This window comes from Pogona vitticeps, chromosome 4 (assembly GCF_051106095.1).
Source record: "Pogona vitticeps strain Pit_001003342236 chromosome 4, PviZW2.1, whole genome shotgun sequence".
In the NCBI taxonomy this organism is placed as follows: Eukaryota; Metazoa; Chordata; class Lepidosauria; order Squamata; family Agamidae; genus Pogona; species Pogona vitticeps.
The window spans coordinates 172,500,234-172,523,589 of record NC_135786.1 but is presented as its reverse complement, the minus strand read 5'-3'; the positions used below and the strand labels follow the sequence as shown (position 1 = coordinate 172,523,589).

Genomic DNA, 23,356 nt, shown 5'->3' with positions numbered 1-23,356 from the left:
AAGACTAGAAAAGATGAGCAATTGTTCCCCACCATGAAGGGTTTCACTAGTTCATTAATGCATCAGTATGTCAAGAGAAACAGATGAGTACTTTTTAATTATGATAGATACTATATTAAGGATAAGATATAATCACTTCAGCTTTTATTTGAAGATTGCTTCTTAAGTTTGCCATACATGCATGTGCTCAGTGCCTGAGGTTAGACTCCAAATAGAAGAAGACAGTATGGTAACAAACCTCCTAGGGTTCATGAATTTTATTATCATATGCATGAAACTTTTGAATGCTTGACATTTTCTTTCAGAAGGTTGATTATTATAGGATCAACATTAGTTGTTTTTCCTTGAGCTGTAAAATTCTAGAGTTTATATAAAAAGAAGAATACCCAGTGAATATTTATTGGTCTGATTTGAGCTGTTTTGCATGCAAAATGGAACTGTGGCTTCCTCTAGAGAGAAAATCATTCCAGGCACTGGGTTGGCTCAGTCTAACACCTAATTTTATTTTCACTCTGAAATAACTTGCCTTCCAAAACAGGCGAAGACATCATGTGATATGGTATCCTCCCAGTGTGCCTTTTGCTTTTCTGCATGCTCAACTCTGCATACGGGAGAGATCAGAGCAAGACCATACCGTATCACATCATGATTTCTGTTAAGTGGGAAGGGAGAACTGTATGTAGGGTTGGTGGTTTTTGTGTTGGCCTTAAGTTTGTTTTCTGTTGTTCAGTTTTACAGTTCCTTGGGTAGTTGGGGCTGCACTACTTGATGAGGGGCCAAAACACTTAATCAAAAGTAATATTTTAAATAGGTTGAAGAGGAGGAGAAAAGTTGCCTTATAGTTTGTCCTGAAATTCTTGTTCCTTAAATGGAACAAGGACCTCAAACTTTATCTCTGTTCAGTGTGCAAAAGAGTAGATACACATGTGTAGCAATTGTATATCCAGTTAGGAGTAAATAAGCGTCATTGAACTGAATTCTGTTGGTGATTTATGTCTACAAAAGCTAAATGGTTTAACGCTTGCCAATGAGGTGTCAGTTGAATTCCAGGGTATGTGCTAGATTGCACAACAGGCACACACCTAGTAACATGACTTGCCCCTTTATTGATTATAAGCAGTTCACTGGAATGAGCTATGCAACTTAAATTATTTATATGTAGTTCTCCAACAGGATTCTGGCCCATGATGACATTTATCTCTGAGAAGACATGAATAACGTTGTATGGTTATAGGTATTTTTTTTCTTCTGCATTACTTCTTACCTCTTGCTGGAGAAAGACATGTAATTTCTGTTATTCTCCAGATATATTTTCTATTTCTATTTTCTATTTACCCTGTTTCCCTGAAAATAAGACAGGGTCTTATATTAAATTTTGCTCCAAAGAACGCATTAGGGCTTATTTTCAGGTGATGTTTTATTTTTGTCATGTACAACCATCTACATTTATTCAAATACAGTAATGTCATCTTCTGGTTACTGCACAATGGTGGAGGGTGGGGTTTCACTTAAGTGGGGCTTATTTTTGGGGAAGGGCTTATATTACGAGCATCCTGAAAAATCAAACTAGGGCTTATTTTCAGTTTAGGTCTTATTTTAGGGGAAACAGGGTATATGTTTATTTGATGGTAACTCCCTTAGATTTTACATAAGGTACACAGCAAAACTTTAGGGTTTTTGGTGACCAGTGTTTAGATTCAGCTTCATACAGAATTGTTGGGCATATCATAAATGCATTAATTAATCACACTGTGGTAGATTTCAGGATACAATGTACTCAGTTTTAATTGAGGTCCATACTCTTACCCCAGGAAATGTCTGTTCCTGATCAGATTATATTGGGTGATGGGGAGTGAGGGAATAATAATTTTATATAAAATCAAAAACAGGAACTGTGATTAAGCTCTGAAAGAAAAGCAGAGGTATTCCTGACATGATCCCCCTCCGAGAATTAAACTGCAGAAGTAGTATTATTATTGTATAAAGTTAGATCATAAGAGTGCTCTTAATTTGTCTAAGCTATCAGAATTGCCAAATGTAGGCAATTAAATAATTTCACATTTTTCCTCTGATGGCAGAAAGTGAGGAGGAATTAAAGAACCTTGTAATGAAGGTGAAAGAGGAGGGTGCAAAAAATGGTCTGAAACTCAACATCAGAAAACAAAAACTAAGATCATGGCCACTGGTCCCATCACCTCCTGGCAAGTAGAAGGGGAAGATATGGAGGCAGATTTTACTTTCTTGGGCTCCATGATCACTGCAGACGGTGACAGCAGCCACAGAATTAAAAGACGCCTGCTTCTTGGGAGGAAAGCGATGACAAACCTAGACAACATCTTAAAAAGCAGAGACATCACCTTGCTGACAAAGGTCAGCATAGTGAAAGCTATGGTTTTTCCAGTTGCGATGTATGGAAATGAGAGCTGGACCATAAAGAAGGCTGACCACTGAAGAACTGATGCTTTTGAATTGTGGTGCTGGAGTTGACTCTTGAGAGTTCCCTGGACTGCAAAGAGAACAAACCTATCCATTTTGAAAGAAAAGAGTGCTCACTGGAAGGACAGATCCTGAAGCTGAGGCTCCAATACTTTGGCCATCTCATGAGAAGAGAAGATTCCCTGGAAAAGACCCTGATGTTGGGAAAGTGTGAAGGCAAGAGGAGAAGGGGACGACAGAGGACGAGATGGGTGGACAGTGTCATCGAAGCTACCAACATGACTTTGACCCAACTCCGAGAGGAAGTGGAAGACAGGAGGGCCTGGCGTGCTCTGGTCCATGGGGTCACGAAGAGTCGGACACGACTTAACGGCTAAACAACAACAATAGATCCTGATCAAGCTCTAGACAGCCTGCATGAGTTTGTTCATTGACTGTTTATGCCTGTGTTCCCTAACTTGGCAATAATGGCAAATCTAATTGAAGACATTGAGAATCAAACCATTTACTTTGAAAGAGACTCTCCTTTCATGAGGCCAGACTCCTTTTTTCTGAGACATGAAAATTTCAAGTGCATAAACATTTTACTTCTTTACTTGAAACATATTGCTGCTCTTCTTTACTATCAGTTTCTACTGATGTTAGTGTTTTCCCCCCTCTGTCTTCAATCTTACTGTCTTTCACAGCACTTGATGCCTTCATAATTATTTGACTCTTTTTGTGGTGTTTGCTTCCCCCATCTTTCTATTCCCTCTTTTTTTTTAAAAGGATATAATAATATAAACCCTAACAGGAAGAAGTGCTGTTTAACTCAGTTGGGGTGCTACTAATCCAATTGCCAGTACAACCATAGCATGGCATGCCTTTTAATTTTTAAATAAAGTGGAAACTTTGTATTCTAAATTTAAGGCACTGTGCTATTGGTGTGAGAAAACAGTATTCTTCTGTGATTCCTATTCATAATGAATTATAGAGCAATATAGTGTCAATAATTATTTTATTTAGTTGTCTGTCTAGCTAAGAGTCACACCCCAGTTTTCAACAAAACAAGGTTACATTATTATGGAAATATCTTACATTAAAATTTTAAAAACAGACAGTAGATGCAGCACCTCTGCATTTCGCTCTTAGACAAAGTGCCTTTGTTTTACTGCTGTTCTGATGGATGGTTGTATGTTTATTTTTTTACAGTTTTACACGTTTTGATACTGGCTATTTTATTTGTTGTGAACTACCCAGAATAGTGCATTGCACTAATGAGGTGGTCTATAAAACTATTTAAATACATTAAATACATTAAAACGGTACAGTAATATAAATCAGAAAGAAACATTTCCTAGTAATAAACAGTTCTAAAAGCAAAACTAAGAGCAGCGTACATTTCCCTGAGAAAAGGTATTCCAGAGTTGAAGCAACACACCTAAAAAGATCCAGGTTTTGGCCTCCACTCATCTTCAGTGGTGAGGAAATGTAGAGGCTGCAGAAGATGTCTGTAATGACTAGTATAGGCTCGTTTGGAAGAACACAGTCCTTTAGTTATAGAGGTCTCAAATCTTTGAGTGCTTTTAAAATTTAAAAAACAACACTTTGTGTTGTGGTTGGAAACATACTGGGAAAGCTGTTGAGCAAGCTGGATGTATGCAGCTCTCCCAGTATAGATCAGTAGGTCATCCATCAAATTCAAGACAAACAAAGCTTTTTTCCTGGCAAACCGAAGCCCGAAGCTAAGTTCCAATGAATCTACATGTAAGAGTATCTTCAGGATACCCAGGGTGACGTTGTGAACAGAGTGATGGACTAAGACTCAGGAGGCTTAGCCATGGAGACTCACTGGGGGTGTGAAAGTGGTAAGACCACTTCTTAAATATTTCATTTACTTTGAAATCCTGATTAGGGGTGTTGTAAATTGGTTCCGATTTGATGGCATTTAACAAAGAGTATCTAAAGTTACACCACAACCATCCAGTTAGGCACCTTGCACAGAACAATTATGCATGTAATTTGGCTTTGTCCATGTCCACGTTTCAAGGATTCTCTTCTGGAAACTAGAGAAGGCCTGATAAAGAGGCAAGTATGGTTAGTCACTGTCTAGTTCCTTGCAAGGTAATTTTTTTCTAGCAAAATGTGATCTCTAGCACTTGGTAGCTAAAGCTCACTTCGAGTTCTTTTTATTTCTGCTTCAAGTTTATCTTTTGACAGTACAGTACAATACAGTCTATTTCTGTACCCTATAACTCAATATAATTTATTCAAAACATTCCATGTGTGTTTGTGCATGTGACTATAGTTTTTGCAAGCTCTGTTTTGAAAACTGTCTTAGCAGCTTTGTCTGTTTCACTGCCGTTGCCCAGAATGGACCAGTTCTAGCTAAGATGTCTATTTCAACGCTGACAGTGAACTCCACATTTTCCTTCTATTTTATCTGAGCTGATTTCAAGAGGGCGTCCTCTTTTTACTTCCAGTGATATTACTTGGCCCATAACTAAAACAAGGAAAATGTATTTCCTTATTTCTTAAGGGAGGGGAACTGGCTGTCCTTCCCTCTCTCACTTTTGCCAACTCTCTGAATGCCATAGGCTGTCTTAGGAGTCCCAGTGCATTCCTACAGAACTGGAACAACTTTTTGTCCTCCTATGACAGAACTAAGCAGTTATCCTCAGTCCAAGCCAATTCGGGCATTACAGTTGGATTACAAATTATTGTCTGCTTAAGGGAGAAATAAACCCTTCAGCCCAGGACCATACCCTCTTATGTGTGCCAGTTTGCTACTCATACTTGGCAGAGCTTAGCACCTTCAGCAAGAATATTTTTAAAAAGGCTTGTATCATGTGAGGGTTCAAATTTTACCTCCTCTGGCTTCAACAGAGACACTGGGGACACTCACTTTGGAAAATCATAACTATGTTTTATTGGAACATGTAACAGCAAGTCCGTATCCTCAAACTCAACTTCTGCATTGTCTCTTGTCGCCCACTGACCTCATGAGGGCATCCAAATGTCTTTATTAAAGGGGTTACAGTTTTGAGTCATTCCAAGGTCCCTTCGCAAACGGGTTACTGCTTTTCATCTCAGCAGTTCCTGCCTCAGGGTTTAATAATGGGGTAGTCTCTTCATCTCGCCCTCCGACTCATAAGGGTCCTCCTCTCCTCGAAGAGGAGCCCACGGTCCATCAGGTATCCCCTCCTCTGGGCCTCCTCCAGACGTCATAACCCTTTCCTCCCCTTCCACTGCCTCCTTCCCCTCCCTGAGCCACCTGCACCACTCTCTGGCTCCTGACTCACCCCAGTAGGAAGGATGCGGCGGCAGCCCCCTTCTCTGTCTGTAATCAGCTTCTTCCCTCGGGATCCGCACCTTCTCCCATTTTCCCGTCCATGGGTCCTCTACCCATATCATTTCCCAACCTCCTGGTATTCGGTCCACCTCCCCTTATATATCTCCCATTCCCACCTCTGCAACGGACCTCCCTCTTTCTCCTCTTCCTGCCAAGTCACTCCCAGTCTGAGTGGCCACTGTCATCTTTGACAGTTCCCGCTCTAATTCCCGGGTATCAACTCCCTACTGTATAGTCTCGACAGGTGGTGTAGGCGGGTCTGTCTGCACCTATTGTTCCTTTTTGAGGGAGGACGACACTCCGGTGAGAGCTTCTACCCTCTCGCCTCGCGTCTCACATATCATAATCTCATGAATAGGTTTTCGGCATAATCCAACTTCACACTGATGGGGAAACATTTCTGCAAATTAGCAGTAGCTCATTCTTAAAGGGTCTTCTTGATTTTGGATCAGCTGTGTAACTCACAAATAAGTATTTGATTTTTTGGCCATGTAACAGAAGTTAGAAAGCATGCTTCTGACAAGAATAAAGAAGTGCTCTGACAATCAGGGCAGGGGTGTGGACTTGCTCAGTTTTATCAGATGCTTCAAATACACTTGGTTTTGGGTTGCAAGTGTGGTTTACCGTGTGATCCGTGGATCCCCAGGGTGACATGATGTCCTCACAGGTGGTCCCTGAAGGTTTTTGCAGTTAAGAAAGAAAGAAAGAAAGAAAGAAAGAAAGAAAGAAAGAAAGAAAGAAAGAAAGAAAGAAAGAAAGAAAGAAAGAAAGAAACTGTGGAACAAATTCTTAACTTCTCTTGCTTATTTGTGTAAAACGTGGCTCTTCTAACTTACTGCCTCCATTAAAAACAAACAAAAGTAAAAATCAGTTATTAAAATAATTGCTTGATAGTAAATAACTTTGATATTCCTCATACGATGAGAACATGCTGGTGAATTACACTGAGTGGCTGAGAAACAATACATGACATTTCTTGGTATTGTACAGACAATCAGAAGCCACCAGAAGAGGAAATCGGAGCCAGTCAGTGTCAGTTTGAGTGAATATTTGGAAGGACTTTGTGATAATGTTTCTTCTTTTATTTCTGCTAATAAAACCATTTCGTTATTGTCAGATAAAGTGACTTTTCGATATTACTGCAGTGGATTTTGTAACAATACATTTTGGCTAAGCCTCAGAATGGATTGCTGGCTGAATTTGAAACATAAAAGAACTGATTACGTTGATGAAGCAAAATGGAAGTTATATTACCTTCTGCAGAAATCATGGTTTCTGCATTGATCAACGAGAAAGCTGCCAAGGACCTTTCTTTAGCATCTTTGTAAAATGACACAGTTAAGAAGTGAATCGATAGTTTGTCAACCAATAGCAAGGAACAGTTATTAGAAAGCATTCGTATGTCCGCATAATTTGCACTGCAGTTGGATGAAAGCACAGACATAACAAACAAAGCAACCTTTTTGTGCTACGTTAGATATGAACACGAGATAAATATTTTTGAAAACATACTCTTCATCTCCTCATTGGTGCACACTACAGCTGAAGACGTTTTTAACAGCTTAAATGAGTTTATAACATTTCATGACATGGATTGGTTGAAATGGGTTGGAATTATTTCTCCCTTCTCTCCAAATATGTAGACCATTCATGAGGAACTTTAAATAAATATTTGATGCACCTTAGGGTTTTAAATCTTGAGTTAAGTTCTGGTGGTCCACGGCAACAAAAGACATTTAAAGGGGGTCTATGGTTTTAAAAAAAGGTTAAGAATCACTGTTCTTAAGAATTCTCTCGCATGTCCATGTTCATTTTGAGAGGCGGATAGGATTTAAAGAACCAGCATGTGGCATTGCATGCCGTGTGAACAGAATTCTTTCACATGCTACCTTGGGCACATGTGCCATAGATTCGCCACCCCTGCTATATATGGTTGTGTATATCATTGTACAGTACATGCAACATAGTACGTTGCTTTTTTTCAGTTATATGTGGAATTGCTAGGCATGTGACCATTACAATGTTTATCTTTTGTTCCTAAAATGATTACATTTTCAATATTCAGGTATTATTAGCAAAATTGAGTTTAGATTAAGTTTTAATTATCTGTATATTAAACTAGCATGCCGTTTCCTTACAGTGTAGAAAACATAGTAATACAGCACAATGCTGCTCAGAAATATAAGAAGGTAGGAACATATACTTCACATCTCTCCAACCTATAGACAATGGGAGAACTGAATATTGCATCTATTTAGTAGGTACATTTGGAAGCTATATGTTCCCAATTAGTTTCAGACAGCGTTGTTACTAGAGTCACATGTGTGTGTGTGTGATTTGGCCATGTTATGATTTGCTGTCAGTTAAACAGTGTGTTTGGCTATCCCACTTGAGTGTGCTAGAGGGCTGCAGTTTGTCCTTTAAGCTTACCTTCACAATGATGAATAAAAGGGCACATAGTAGCAGTATACAAAATTGACATTTTTTTATTTCTAACTTCACTTGTCGTCTTTCTTGTAATTTGATACGTTTGCACTGCTGTGTTTAATGATCCCTTTCCTGGCTATGATGAATTGAAATAGCTCATACCAAACTGACCTATTATTCTCCATTAGTTCTTTCTTGCTAGTAAGTAAGATACACCCTGGCTTCTCTCAGTGGATGTTGCCTTCTGGATTACACACTTTAGGAATAATTTCTCAATGAGGGAAAACCTTCAATTAATGCCAAATGTTATGGCTGAGATTTCCTTATTTCCAGAATTGGGAATTTTAGACCATAGATCAACTCTTCCCCACTGAAAACGTGGGTGTGCTGAAGCACTCTTCTTGTATCTTAGCTTCCACCTCAAGTAAGTACAAGATGTGAGCACTGCTCTTTCATTTCCTAAAGAAAAATACATTCTATTTACCCAGCATTGAAACCATTAAAAACAATAAGGTCTCTACATAGACTTTGACTGAACTAGTAAAGATTTTGTAGTCATGCAGAGGATTGCCAAGATGCTGCCTGAGGTTGGGATGGTAGTAAGTAGTGGCAGTGCATTACACAATTTCTTGACATAGATAACTGCTAGATGACTATGACCTAGATTTCAGTGATGGCGAACCTATGGCACGTGTGCCACAGCTGGCACACAGAACCCTCTCTGTGGGCACACAAGCCATAAGTTGCCATAGAGAAATGCTTACCCGTCCTTTGATCCCAGATTTTGGCACTCCCCTCTGCTGGTGCAGTGGTCCAGCAAGGGGGGGTGCAATGGTGACCATTACCAGTCTAGGATTGGAGGACCAGTAAGTATTTCTTTGTTAATACTGCCCATAGGAAAAAAAACACAAGCATTTAACCCTTGCAGTGCAGGGGCAGTTATTTTCTCTAAAACCACAGCGGTTGTTGTGGGTTTTTCGGGCTCTTTGGCCGTGTTCTGAAGGTTGTTCTTCCTAATGTTTCACCAGTCTCTGTGGCCAGCATCTTCAGAGGACAGCACTCACCAGAGCACAGAATGCTGTCCTCTGAAGATGTCAGCCACCCAGTCAACACAGTCAAAGAGCCGGAAAAACCCACAACAACCATTAGATCCCAGCCGTGAAAGCCTTCATGAATACATAAAACCACAGCATTCGGGTTTTAATTGCAGTATTGGCACTTCAAAATAAATAAGTTGGTTTTGTTTTGCAGTTTGGGCACTCGGGCTCAAAAAGGTTCACCATCACTGTGGATAGATGATTGTGAGAATGTTAACATAGATGTTCTCATAGTACCTTGCTTTACCAGCTTTTCCTCTCTTTGCACATAAGATGCATTCTGTGAGCCTTTCCCTCGAAGGATTTGTGAAGTAACTTTGTGTATGTGTATACACACACACACACACACACACACACACACACACACACACACACACACACACACACACACACACACACACACACACACACACACTCTGTGGAGAGAGCGAGCAAGTGAGTGAGAGAGAGAGAGGAAAATAGGATATGTATTCTGCTTCCAGTGGCAGGGCTGTCTGCCTTTATGCAGAGTGACTGTGAGTTTCATCAACCCCAACATACAGTGGTGCCTCACATAACGATGTTAATTGGTTCCAAACAAAACATCGTTATGTGAAAACATCGTTATGTGAAGCACCATTTCCCATAGGAATGCATTGGAAACCGGTTAATCCGTTCCAATAGGAATGGATTATCCGGTTTTTTCCCTCCCCCCGTGGCTTGGATCTGACCCACGGCGGCTAACTCAGCCATGGCTTGACTCCCTAGAGTCCGGCCATGGCTGGGGTAGCCGCCGTGGCTCGGATCCAAGCCGCGGGGGGAGGGTGGTGGGATTGGAATGCCTTTCAGGCATCCCGGGCTTGGATCCCACCCGCCGCCGGTAAGGGTAACCGGCGGCGGGTGGGATCCAAACCCGGGATGCCTGAAAGGCATCCCAATCCCACCACCCTCTCAGCCTGCCCCCACAGCTTGGATCCAAGCCGTGGGGGGTCGCTGGGAGCGGACACCCCCCCCACCCTGCAGCCGCCGCTTGAAGCCTCCCCGCGCTGCTTTCCCCAGCCATTCTCGGACGTCCAGGCGTCCGAGAACGGCTGGGGTAGTGTCCGGAAGGTGGGGGGGTGTCCGGAAGGTTTCCAGGCTTTCACCTGGAAACCTTCCGGATACCCCCCCCCTCTGTCCCCGCTGCTGGTAGCCTGCCCGGGCCGCCTACCCCAGCCGTTCTCGGACGTCCAGGCGTCCGAGAACAGCTCGGGTAGGCAGCCTGGGCAGGCTTCAAGCGGCGGCTGCAGGGTGGGGGGGTGTCCGGAAGGTTTCCAGGCTTTCACCTGGAAACCTTCCGGATACCCCCCCCTCTGTCCCCGCTGCTGGTAGCCTGCCCGGGCCGCCTACCCCAGCCGTTCTCGGACGTCCAGGCGTCCGAGAACAGCTCGGGTAGGCAGCCTGGGCAGGCTTCAAGCGGCGGCTGCAGGGTGGGGGGGTGTCCGGAAGGTTTCCAGGCTTTCACCTGGAAACCTTCCGGATACCCCCCCCTCTGTCCCCGCTGCTGGTAGCCTGCCCGGGCCGCCTACCCCAGCCGTTCTCGGACGTCCAGGCGTCCGAGAACGGCTCGGGTAGGCGGCCCGGGCAGGCTACCAGCTGGGGCTGGCAGACGCTTCGGAGGAGCCGCGGGGAGAGGCCTCCCCGCGGCCCCTCCGAAGCGCCGGCCAGCCGGCCGGCATTCTCGGGGCAGGCGCTTCGTAGCAGCCGCGGGAGAAGTCTCCCCGCGGCCGCTCCAAAGCGCCCGCCCGGAGAATGCCTGCAGGCTGGCCGGCGATTCAGAGCGGCTGCGGGGAGACCTCTCCCGCGGCTGCTCCAAAGCGCCGGCCAGCCAGCCGGCATTCTCAGGGCAGGCGCTTCGGAGCGGCCACGGGAGAGGTCTCCCCGCAGCCGCTCTGAATCGCCCGCCCGGAGAATGCCTGCAGGCTGGCCGGCGATTCAGAGCGGCTGCGGGGAGACCTCTCCCGCGGCTGCTACGAAGCGCCGGCCAGCCAGCCGGCATTCTCAGGGCAGGCGCTTCGGAGCGGCCGCGGGAGAGGTCTCCCCGCAGCCGCTCTGAATCGCCCGCCCGGAGAATGCCTGCAGGCTGGCCGGCGATTCAGAGCGGCTGCGGGGAGACCTCTCCCGCGGCTGCTACGAAGCGCCGGCCAGCCGGCCGGCATTCTCGGGGCAGGCGCTTCGGAGCAGCCGCGGGAGAGGTCTCCCCGCAGCCGCTCCGAAGCGCCCGCCCGGAGAATGCCTGCAGGCTGGCCGGCGATTCAGAGCGGCTGCGGGGAGACCTCTCCCGCGGCTGCTCCAAAGCGCCGGCCAGCCAGCCGGCATTGTCAGGGCAGGCGCTTTGGAACGGCCGCAGGAGAGGTCTCCCCGCGGCCGCTCCGAAGCGCCCGCCGGGGGCCTATGGGGGAAACATCGCTATGCGAGTTTCCTCCATAGACTGCCTCGCTATACGAGGCAGTAGTTTCCCCCAGAAACCCCCTCGCTATGCGAATTCATCGTTAAACGAAGCATTCGCTAAGCGAGGCACCACTGTATCTTGAAATGGAGGCGCTGGCACTTGTCAACTGAGAACCTATCTGCATGGCCACTTTTTGTGTACCGTGTTTCCCAGAAAATAAGACAGGGTCTTATATGAATTTTTGCTCCAAAAATGCATTAGGGTATATTTTCAGGGGATCTTTTTTCTTTTCATGTACAGCAATCTACAGTACATTTATTCCAATACAGTCATGGCATTTTCTTCTGGTTGCTGCACAATGCTGCACAAGGGTGGAGGGCGGGGGTTTCATTTAACTGGTGGTTATTTTTGGGGTAGAGCTTATATTATGAGCATCCTGAAAAATCATACTAGGGCTTATTTTCAGGTTAGGCCTTATTTTTGGGGAAACAGGGTAGTGCATCCTTATTGTTGTGTCCTTATGTGCTGAAGACGTTGATCATAGCTGTTGAGGGTGGAAGGACTGGTTAGCTAATGTAGTTTTGCCAACTCTGGAAGTTGGCTCATGACAACTGGACTTCTTTCTTATTAGGCTGAAACGTTCTACTCATCCAAGTAGCTGCTTCAGTCTGAGGAGAGTTGGTAGGAGACCCCTGATACATCCTCCATGTTGGTTTCACTTCCCCCTGGTCTGAATAGGCTCATTAGATGGACAAGGGATTGGGTGGGGTGAGTGAAAATCCCACTTCTGCTGTCCTTCTCCACCCATTGTCCTGGGTTGTTAACAGTTGTTAACAGTGGTCTTTCTGGTGTGTGTGGTTCTGATCTTCCTGGGGATGTATGAAAGGGCAGCGTATTAAATGGGAGACAGATTGTATCTAAGGCCTTAACCCCTGTTAAGTGAGGAATTTTCTATATGCAAGTGTATGGCCTTCCTGACCCCTCTTTCAAACCACCTGTCTTCTTGGTCCAAAATGAGTACATCTTGGTCATTAGATGAGTGTCCTTTTTCTTTCAAATGAAGAAACACTGCTGATTGTGATCCTGAGCCGTTGCCCCTCCTGTGCTGGGCCATTCTCCTGTTTAGTGGCTGTTTGGTTTCTCCAATGTAAAGGTCTGAACACTCTTTTTTGCATTGGACCACATATACTATATTGCTCTTGTTTTGTTTTAGTGTTCAGTCTTTTGGGTGGACTAGTCTCTGCCATAGTGCTTTTCTGGGTTTGAAGTGCACAGGTATGTGGTGTTTGCCAAAAATCCTTTTGAGCTTTTCAGAGACACCCGCCATGTAAGGAATTACCAGAAGTCCAGTTGCCATGACTCAACTTTCAGATAACTTCACCTGGATGACTGAGAATCTTCACCGTTAGAGGGATGATAACACCCCCCCCCCAGCTGCTGCTTTTCTGAGTGGGATATTTTATCCTGGTATCTTAAGTTATAGAAGTGGAAGAGGAGTGGAATATATGGATAAGCTGGAAACAGTAGCTTCTTCCTTTCTTGTGTCATGATGTGCCTGTACCAAGGTTTGATATTGTCGTCTGTTTATAACAATACCATCTCCACCACTACTACAAGAGACATATGCATGTATTCTCATGACTGTAAAAAAAAACAGAAACAGCAAACCAAAAAATGACTTTTTGGGGTCTTTTTGTTTTCTCTCTGTTCTTTTCCCCGTGTATGTCTTTACAGACAGACACCTGGTCCTGAGGTATATCTACAGAATAAAATCTTAAGCTCATTAGGACATGCTTTCTAAATGTGCATTTTAACTAAATGTTTTTCTTCTAGCTGCCTATCCTCAAGACTTTTCTCTAGTGTTCAATAACACACGCACACACACACAAATACACACGTGTATGTGTTATAGGACAAGTAAACCAACACTTGGTATAGAGTGGAAATTTTACAACTGAGTTATAAATTCCAGAATCAGTGTGGTTTATAATGGGAAAGCTATAGGGGAGAATGGAGGGAGCGAAATAATACGTATGTAACCTTTCCCCTTCTTTTTAGTGAATAGACCATTTAAACTAAATTAAGTAAGGGATGTAAATTCTGTTGTTTCATTTTTTAATATTTCATGTCTGGTTTTATAGATAAAAATTACACTTAACTATAAATATGAAGAAGAATTTATACAGCCTATTCTGGGTTGATATGGAACAGCAAATCCCATTTCTCTTCAGCTGTAAAGAAAATTCATTATTATGTCTTTGGTTGTAAGAGATGGCTTCATTGTGATTAGTTACACTGATAATAAAACAACCTTTTTAAAAATGGCACAAGATACATGGGATCTCACGTGTCTGCCTTTAATGGCACTGAATTTGTGCATTTGCTACCTTTTCCATGAATCCTTTCCTCTTGTCTTATATCTGAGCCCATTTTCATGCATGCATCTTCTTCTTTTTTTAAATGATAACCTTATATTAAGTACTTAACAGTTAAAAATATATTTATACTTCTGGAGAAGGCAGAATCGATATAGTGGTTTCATCTTAAATTGCTTAAGATAAATGAAATGCTCCCTGCAACCATGGTTTGCAAATTTGGGAACCAGCTTTGTGAACCTCTGCATCACACTCCTTTCTGTAGCATGAATTCCCCCTCCTTTTCCCTTGTCGACCTTAACTCAGACCACAAAGACACGTCTGGCTGCAGTATGTTTCCAGTCTTCCAGCTCTTGGCAGGCTTGCTGGGAAAATGGAGAGGAAGAGATACTCAGCTATTTTATATTAGTGTGGCAGATGTGGAATGATGTCATTACGCTAACTGCATTTGAGGCTGGCACCAATTGCAGGTCCCCAGACAGTGTCTTCTGTGGCTTTAAAAAGTTAGGATGTAGCTGAAGAATTACTCCACAGCTCTCATCTGTAGAGCAGAAAGTGTTGAGGCCATTCATCTGTGTTTTCTAAGAAATTTAAGGAAAGGCTGGTTTGGGGGCTGCTCTGTTAAACTGGATAATGAACTCATTACATGGATAATGTACAACTTAAGTACAATTCCAAGAATGGGGATTAAAATGAAAGCAAACATTGGCTATATTTCCTTGGAAGATAAAAGCAGAAAAATTTTTGAGGTTAAACTTGTAAAAGGAAAATGCTTTGAGTAATGTAAATGTACATGAAATATTCACTTCAAAATGTAAATATACAGTAAAACACAGATTGGATCTAAATGTTTCTCTTCCCATTGTGAGATGAGGATTCAAATTGCTACAGAAGTATTTTCTCAGAAAGTTTTTTTAATAATGGATTTTTTTTATTCTAGTCTCTGTAAAAAGTGGCCACCAGGTGTCATCAGAAGACTTTTTTATGCTGACTTCATCTTATTTTATGTGGGTTATTTTACTTAGAATTTTTGCAGGAATGTGAACATAATGTGAAATATCTTTCCCCCCCCCTGAGGATATTGTGACACTGAGCTTTTGTTGAAGTATCCTCAAAGATCATGGCCTGATAGGCCAGTGGCCCAGATACGTTTTTGTTACTGGTAATAAAGTGTGGAGACAATGGTGACCTGCAGTCATGCTAAAATCTAGCCCTGTCTTTAGCATAAGTCCTGCAGCAATCTTTTGCTTTTGATGCTGGCCTTTTTCAGCAATCTGTTGTGCCATGCTAGAAATTTCAGTTGCTGAACAGTCCAGGGACAGGGTTTGGACACACAACCTTGGTGTTTCATCAGAAGAAGTGAAGATGGTGATAGGTGCTGCAGCTAATGTGCTTGAACCCTTTGTGCCAAATTATGGGCTGATAATTGACCCTCTAAGTTGTCCATTCTGGCCATCAGTCATTGCTATGTGCAGCATATTCCTGAGTAGCCCCAGGGTTAGGCGCCGTTGGGAGGATGGGCGATAGCACTGAGCAGGCCAGAGAAACACTAAGTAAAGGGGTTCTGTCAGTCATCACCATCTTTATTACCTACATAAAAGTAAGAAGAGGATAATCAGTGCAGACACTCCCCCACAGTGCCCAATTTAGCTCTCACACCACCACCATCACCACCCCCCAGTCCAAAAAAACTCCCCTGTAACCAAAGCAGGCATCTCAGTGGTGACTGGCACCTCACTGGTGTTTTCATGAGGTTTGCATAACTTGCCACAGCTAATTGTAGTTAACTGATGAGGTGTCTGGGCACTTTTCACTTGCACAAGGAGGGGTGTGTCCAGGCATACAATTGGCACCTTGTTAGTCAGCTGAGGTGAGTTTCACAAAACTCCAGTAAGATTCTGCCAAAGGATATACATGGTGTGTGAAGCTGAAGGATGTTCTCAACATAGGAAACCACTACAAGAAAACAAGTAAAAAACATCTGTGTTCGTTGAAATACTGCCAAATAATTTATCTAGAAAGACAAAAATGTAGGCAGCTGTTTTGTCCATTAGAGGAGAAGATTAGAAATAGTGATGGTTACATGATACTTTTATTTGGGACTAATTATGAAAATGCAGGAAGTTATGTCTTCAAATCCCAAGATGTTATGGTACTGTAAGCTCTATCGTAGGCAGAGCGACATTAACTGCACTTTGGTTTCAGCATGCTGATGTTTTGTTTTATAATTCTGAGCTAGTCGTATCTTAAGAGCATATTTCAGTTTGAGGACAGTTAATTACTTAATTGTGAAACTTTCAATTCAGGCAAGAATAATTTTTGTCTTCTCTTTCCTTTTAAATGAATGCCGTGCAGTGTCAAGGTAGTCAAAAACAAAGGTCAAACTTTTTAGGCTTGAATTCCCAGAATGGGCACATTATTTACACCACAAGTATTGCACAGGGTTGTCCAGTTTCCAGAATACAGTCATATAAAATGAGCTTGGGTTGGAACCAAGCAACAGCAGCATATTCCCGAGTAGCAGAATTTGCAGCTGCATGATAACATTTTGTTTTTCAGAAAGGCTAAAAATACAGTACTTGTTTCTGTCATTTATGAGTGTCTTTTGCTAACACAATTTCAAATGCAAGTGGACCCAATTTTTCTACAATAACTGCATCCTTTTCACAAAAAAATAATAGAACTCTTATGTAGCTGTCCAGACACAGACTTCATTTAGATATTATTGTCTTGGGCATTCTGTTTACACATGTTTACCAACATCATTAGCTGAAAACATCCCTGTAGATTTTTAAATCGGCTGAATTCAACAAATTATTAGTTACTTTGGAATAAAACACAACTTGTTTTAATGGACATGAAAAGATAATCACTTAACATTATTTCTCCCTCTCTCTTTTTTCTAGAAAGCCCTACAGCAAATGAGCTGATAGTTTTGTTGTCACTGGACTTGATACAGTATTACCTTCATTAAGGATGGATGCTGAAAAAAATCAGAGGAATTATGAAGGTGAAGAGAATGTACAGAATGAATTAGAAAAAGAACTTACTGAAAATAGTCTAGCTGAAAAAACGGGCAGTGAACCTTTGTCTCCCCCCAAAATAAATACATTTTTGACTGAAGAACAAAAAACCCAAGGGAACAGAGATGATGAGAACAGCAAAGCCAAACGACCACTATCAGCAACTTCAGAACAGGACTTTATTGAAACAAATATCCTTGAAAATGAGCCTCTCTCAAAAAGGTTAAAGTTGACTGTGGCAAAAACTACAGAACAGAATGAGGAAAGGCCATCAAGTGCCACAATGTGTGAAGATTCTGTTGGTGAAACAACTGAGCTTATAGCGGGTGAAGCTGTTGGAGAAGTATCTACAAATGCTTGTCCTCGTAGTGGTGCATTTATTTCAAATTCTTCATGCATGCAACATGATCCAATGCCTGAGGGTGATAGTACAACACAGGATATGCGTGTGGAAATAGAACATCTCCAAGAAGGTCCAGCTCTGCTTCCTGAATGTACATTATCTTTCCCAAATGATGAAACCAGCATTAGCTATGTAGCCAGTAGTGCTGAAAATATTTCAAAATGCAAAGACTGTGAGGAAATGTTTGCTACTTATCTTGATTTAGAAAAGCATATTCAGGAAAACCACCGTGAGAAACCCAAAGAGCCTATGACCCCACAGAGTACTTATATGCCAGAACCTTCTCCATCTTTGGAAACACATGTCAAGCAGACTGCTGGACAGCTTAAATATTTTTGTGATCTCTGTGGTTTTCAGTCTTTTGAGGAAGATCTCCTACAGACTCATTTTCTTGGTAAGACACACCTCCGCCGGCAAAACCTTGCTGCCCGTGGTGGTTTTGTGAAGATATTGACAAAAAAGACCCTTCATAAAAAACAGCAGTACTCAGTCAGAGATAAGAATATGAGAACACAACCTGCACTTTACAAACCAAAGATAAGGAATCCAGTTTCACAATGCTTAAAAAATTCAGGCAATAAAATGAAGAACTTGAAAACAAGCTGTCAAGTGGTTGTTAAAATGGCACCATCTAAAACTGTTTCTACAGGTACATCAGAGAATATTGCCACTGAAGAAGTGGTTTTCTGCAACGTGGATGGAAGTGGAGAGGTCCAGACTGAAAAGTTAGAGGTTGCAGGATCCTCAGGGAACAGCAGACATGCACCAGAACTTTCTGAAGGTGGCCGGATAACAGTAGGCAACTTAAGCACTATGGAGACATTTGATAGGCGCCACCAAAAAAGAAATATTTCATCCCAAATAACAACTTTCAGACAAAGTAGTTCTTTTAAATTAAACCAGAAGATTAAAAGGCGATATAATTTGTTGGGCATGGGTAAAAGGAACAAACCTGACTGTACCTTGAAACACAGTGTCAAAGCGGAGTTGAGTCAGAGTCATCTATCACTGGTGAAAGCTGATGTTAATCCCTTGTGCAGAGCTGCCTCCCAAATACAAGTGGTTAATTCAGATGGAACAAATGCATGTTCATCTATGATTCTGGAGCCTGACAATTCTTCAAAGAAAACTATTGATGTCCAGAAGAATCTGCATCCTTGTGATCACCGTGGATGTACTTTGCTGAACACAGAGGGCTTGCCTTTGAGCGTTGATGGAGTTCATGCTGAAAAAACTAACTTTTATTGTGAGAAATGTAATTCTTGTCCAGCTAAAAAGGAAATGGAGCTACATTGTCAAAACAATAGCCACCATGTGGGAAATTTTAAGATAAATTGTTCTCAGTGTTCATTTCTTGCTCTAAGTAATGAAAGCCTTGGGAAACACATGTGTGATGAACATGGTATGTCCCATTACTGTGTCACTTGCCACTTGTATTTTCTCACTGAAGAAGAAGTGGCAACTCATAACAGAACTGAGAGGCATATCGGTTTATTATCTCAAATAAATACCACTAGGCAATTTGATAGTGATTTGCCCCAACAGACAGCATCTTGCATTGAAGTGGAGTCAAGTGTTCTTCAAGAGGCCGAAGAAGTGAAAATTCAGCAAGAAATTTCCAAGACTTCTGTGGTATATCCTGCTAATGAGTCCAAGGAATCTGTTCTGAGCAGAAGCCAGTTTCAGTGTAAAAAATGTTTTTATAAAACCAGATCGTCCTCTGTGCTTACGAGACACATAAAACTTCGACATGCTCAGGAATATCATTTCCTCTGCAAAGCATGCAATCTCTATTCACTAAGCAAAGAAGGAATGGAAAAGCACATCAAAAGAAGTAAACACCTTGAAAATGCCAGGAAAAATAATATTGGCTTGCGCTTCGAGGAGTGTATTGAAAGAGTATGTGTAGGTGTGAGTGATGGTAAGAAAGTAACAGAGCCTTCCATTTATGGTGGCCCCAAGACTGCAACAGAAATTGACAGCATACATGTCTCTTTCTGTGCACTGGAAAACAAGGAACATTTTCCATCGGATGAAGCAATTAAAGGCAGGGAGTTGGCTCTGAGTACTGTACAAAAGAGAGGAAGGCCTAAAGGCACCATATCTCGCACATGTCCTCACTGTGGTTTGCTGGCTTCCAGTGTTACAAACTTGACTGTTCATATTCGGCGAAAGCATAGCCACCAATACAGCTATTTGTGCAAAGTGTGCAATTATTACACTGTAACTAAGGGAGACATGGAGCGCCATTGTGCTACAAAGAAGCATAAGAGCCGTTTGGAAATGAACGGGGGAGAAAATGTAGAGATCATTGTTTTCCCAGAAGGGACTAATGGTGAACCCAACAGCAAAAATATAAATAGTATGGTAGGGACTTTGAGTGATTCTGTTGACCATGACAATCTGTCTTCTCACTTGGAAAATACTATCTCAGAAAGCCAGGGAGATGATCAGGGCAGTGCTATCCAAATGCAAGCCGAACATGTGATTCAGATTTCTGAAATGAATAGCAATAGTAATTCAGAAGTAAAACATAATATGATTGCCGAACCAGGTAAAGTTACTCAAGACAGAGATTCATTGGTTCAAGCAAGACTTGTAGGTGCGAATGATAATAAGTGTGCTCACTGCAACTTTGTTGCACATTCTTTTTCTTCTCTGGATGTACATGTAAAACGCAAGCATACTAAAGAATTTGAATACTATTGCATGGCCTGTGACTATTACGCCGTTACTCGCAGAGAGATGATAAGGCATGCAGCAACAGAGAAGCATAAAATTAAAAGGCAAACTTACATATGTGGTTCCTCTGAAGAGGAGACGGATGCAACTGATATTGCCAAAGAAAGTGCCACCGTGCCTCAAGAAGAGCAGCAGCCGGCCGAAGAACTTCAGATCAGAGAAGACGAAATGAATCACAGAGATAGCATTGCAGAGAAAATTCTAGACAATCAAGAGACATGGCAAATGAAGAAATCATCTAATTGCATGGCTTCAAAAGAAAGTGGTACTTCTGAGCTGCGTAGTGAAGGTGATGCTTTTAATGCTGTAGATGTTGAATCTGAGGATGCAGATATCCAAGACAGAAAAAATGCAGAAAATGTTCAAAAAGATGTAGTTGATAAATTTGGTGAGATCATTTCACTTAAAGAAACCATCGAATGTGTTCTGCATGAAAATATAGATGATCAAGAAACGGTTAAGTCAAAATTTAATTTTATAGCAGAAACTGGAAATACAGATATAGCTTTTAATGAAGTCTCTCTGAGCTTGAACTTGGCTGAAAATAAGTACAGTTTGGGGGTAGACACTGAAAAAGGACATGAATGTTCTGGGACATCTGTTGAGGACATAAAAACAGAAGAAGCACAGTTTTCTGTACTTTCGGATGCAAGTACTACATTAGAACAGCAAACTATTGATGAAAGTATTGAAAGAACTATTCAAAATATGCATGATTTACAGCAACAAAAAAACACCGAGCAAAATTCTACTCCAGAGGAAGAAGATACCCTATTAGATGCACAACATGAAACAGAAGTACCTTTAAATAATATTTGGGGTTCAGATAGGTCTGGAGTTGAAGGTATTGAAGAAGGTAATGAGACTTTAGATTCTTTTGTCAATCCTGATAGTAGGGTGAAAGAGGGGATGGCCGTGCAAAATTTTGGTCAGTTTGATTCATCTATAGTAAAATTAAAAAGCCATGAAGATGTTTGTGAGCCAACCGAGCATGTTGCTGATAGACAGAATCTGAGCGGACTCAAAGCTTGTGAGAGAGGTGTGAAACTGGATGCTTCACATGGTGGTGGAAAGAAGAAGAGAGCTGAAGGACATCCCCTTGGGGAATCCACACGTATTCGCTGTGATGACTGTGGCTTTTTAGCTGATGGTTTGAGTGGACTCAATGTTCACATAGCTATGAAACATCCTTCAAAAGAGAAGCACTTCCACTGTTTACTCTGTGGAAAGTCCTTTTACACAGAAAGCAACCTTCACCAGCACCTAGCTAGCGCTGGCCACATGAGAAACGAACAAGCCAGTGTTGAAGAACTGCCAGAAGGGGGTGCCACCTTTAAATGTGTTAAATGTACAGAACCTTTTGATTCGGAACAGAATTTATTTCTTCATATTAAAGAACAACATGAGGAACTGCTCCGAGAAGTCAACAAATACATAGTTGAAGATACTGAGCAAATCAACCGAGAGAGAGAAGAAAACAAAGGCAATATTTGCAAATACTGTGGAAAGATGTGTCGAAGCAGTAATTCGATGGCCTTCCTAGCTCATATTCGCACCCATACAGGTATGTATTAACAAACAGTGTAGCCAGTGCTTTGCAAACATAAACCAAATTAAGATCTTCCTAGCCCCGTTTTTTCATTCCATATATTTAAAATTGTAAATTGCCCCTTCCAATGTCTTAAATCTCCCTGAATGTTTCTAATTTTGACTTCACTGCTTCCTTGTCTTAAATTTTAAGACTACTGTTTAGCAGAATGTTGAAGCCTATGTTTTTGTTCTCCAACTCGTAGAATCTTTTGCCAGCATGGTAGACACAGGAACCATTGTCCAAAAAGCTAAAGTTCTGAACTCTGCTTTAAGACAGGCACTTAGCATTAATTTCTTGGGGATATGAATATTACCCTTGGCACCACAAGTGTTGTGGGTCCCCAGTTCCCTCCCCCAGAATCAGCAGAACTACTCACCTGGCTTTGTGCAGCGCTGGGGTCCTTCATTGTCATTGGCGTGCCAATCCTAGCCGGAGCCCAGGTGACCCTTCTTCACTTTCCTGCATAGCTGACCATTTTAATGCAGAGAGGTAGGACAGGGAGTCTCCTCGCTTAGCTGAATAGTGGTCACCAGTGAGTGGCCCAGCCAGTTGTGGGGGAGGAAATTGGGCCCCGTGGCACTTGTTGTGCCACGGATCATATTTGTATCTCCAAGATATGAATACAAAGTGCCCAGGTCTACTCTGCTTTATTCATCAGAGTGATGAATTATTATTATTTTTTAAGTTACAAGTGTGACCTTTTCCCCTTTGTTAGTATATCTGTTAAAGACTACTGTATATCCTCCAGGCTCCAGCAATATCAATTTAATTAGATTACACATCCGTTTTGATTTGAAAAACATATCTTCCAATGGCCGACTGTTCTGTTCACCTAATACATTGTTGCTTGTTATCTTTTTCCTATAAAAATATTTATGTTTGGACCTCCCTTGATTCATTCTTTCCCCAGAGATGCTTTCTTCCCTCCCTCAAAGAACTTTTTGATTATATTCTCCACTTGACAAATGCTAATGATTAGTTACAAGGAGTAAGCAAGCAGGCCTAACAGTAGGTGACAGCTGCCAGTCCTCTAAAAGTGTCCACATACTGGCAGAAGGTACAGAAGTGGAATCTCATTTTAATGGTTATTGTTTATTCCATTTTCACCCGGTTCTTTAACTACAATCTACTGTTCAAGGTAGCTTCCAGGTGATAAAAACAAGTGAAAGTAAATTCAGCCATACAGTCCTCAAAACAAACCACAAGCATTCAAATCACATCTGTCTGCAGACAATTGAAATTACCAGCCAAAATCATATTAGTTACACCTGCTAAAGTAATAGAGTTACGTGTAATGAAAGTGGTGTATCTCTCATTGGCAACTTGGCATGCATCAGTAGATGCCTGTGGGAACTTCTTAAATTATAGTACTGATTCTTAACCTTGGGTTACTCAGGAGTTTTGGACTGCAACTCCCAGAAGCCTTCACCACCAACTGTGCTGGCTGGGGTTTCTGGGAGTTGCAGTTCAAAAACATCCGAGTAACAAAGGTTAAGAACCACTGAATTATAGCAACTTGCC

The 23,356-nt window shown here is 42.1% G+C and overlaps 1 protein-coding gene across 1 annotated transcript in view; it reads left to right on the top strand.

Annotated features, from left to right (window-relative positions):
- Nucleotides 1-23,356, top strand: part of ZNF407 (zinc finger protein 407) — a 442,451-nt gene that overhangs the window by 12,980 nt on the left and 406,115 nt on the right. Inside the window, exon 2 of the mRNA XM_020801805.3 lies at nucleotides 16,983-21,808. Coding sequence (XP_020657464.3) covers nucleotides 17,053-21,808 — 4,756 coding nt within the window. The 5' untranslated portion in view covers nucleotides 16,983-17,052. The remainder of the gene's footprint in view (nucleotides 1-16,982; nucleotides 21,809-23,356) is intronic.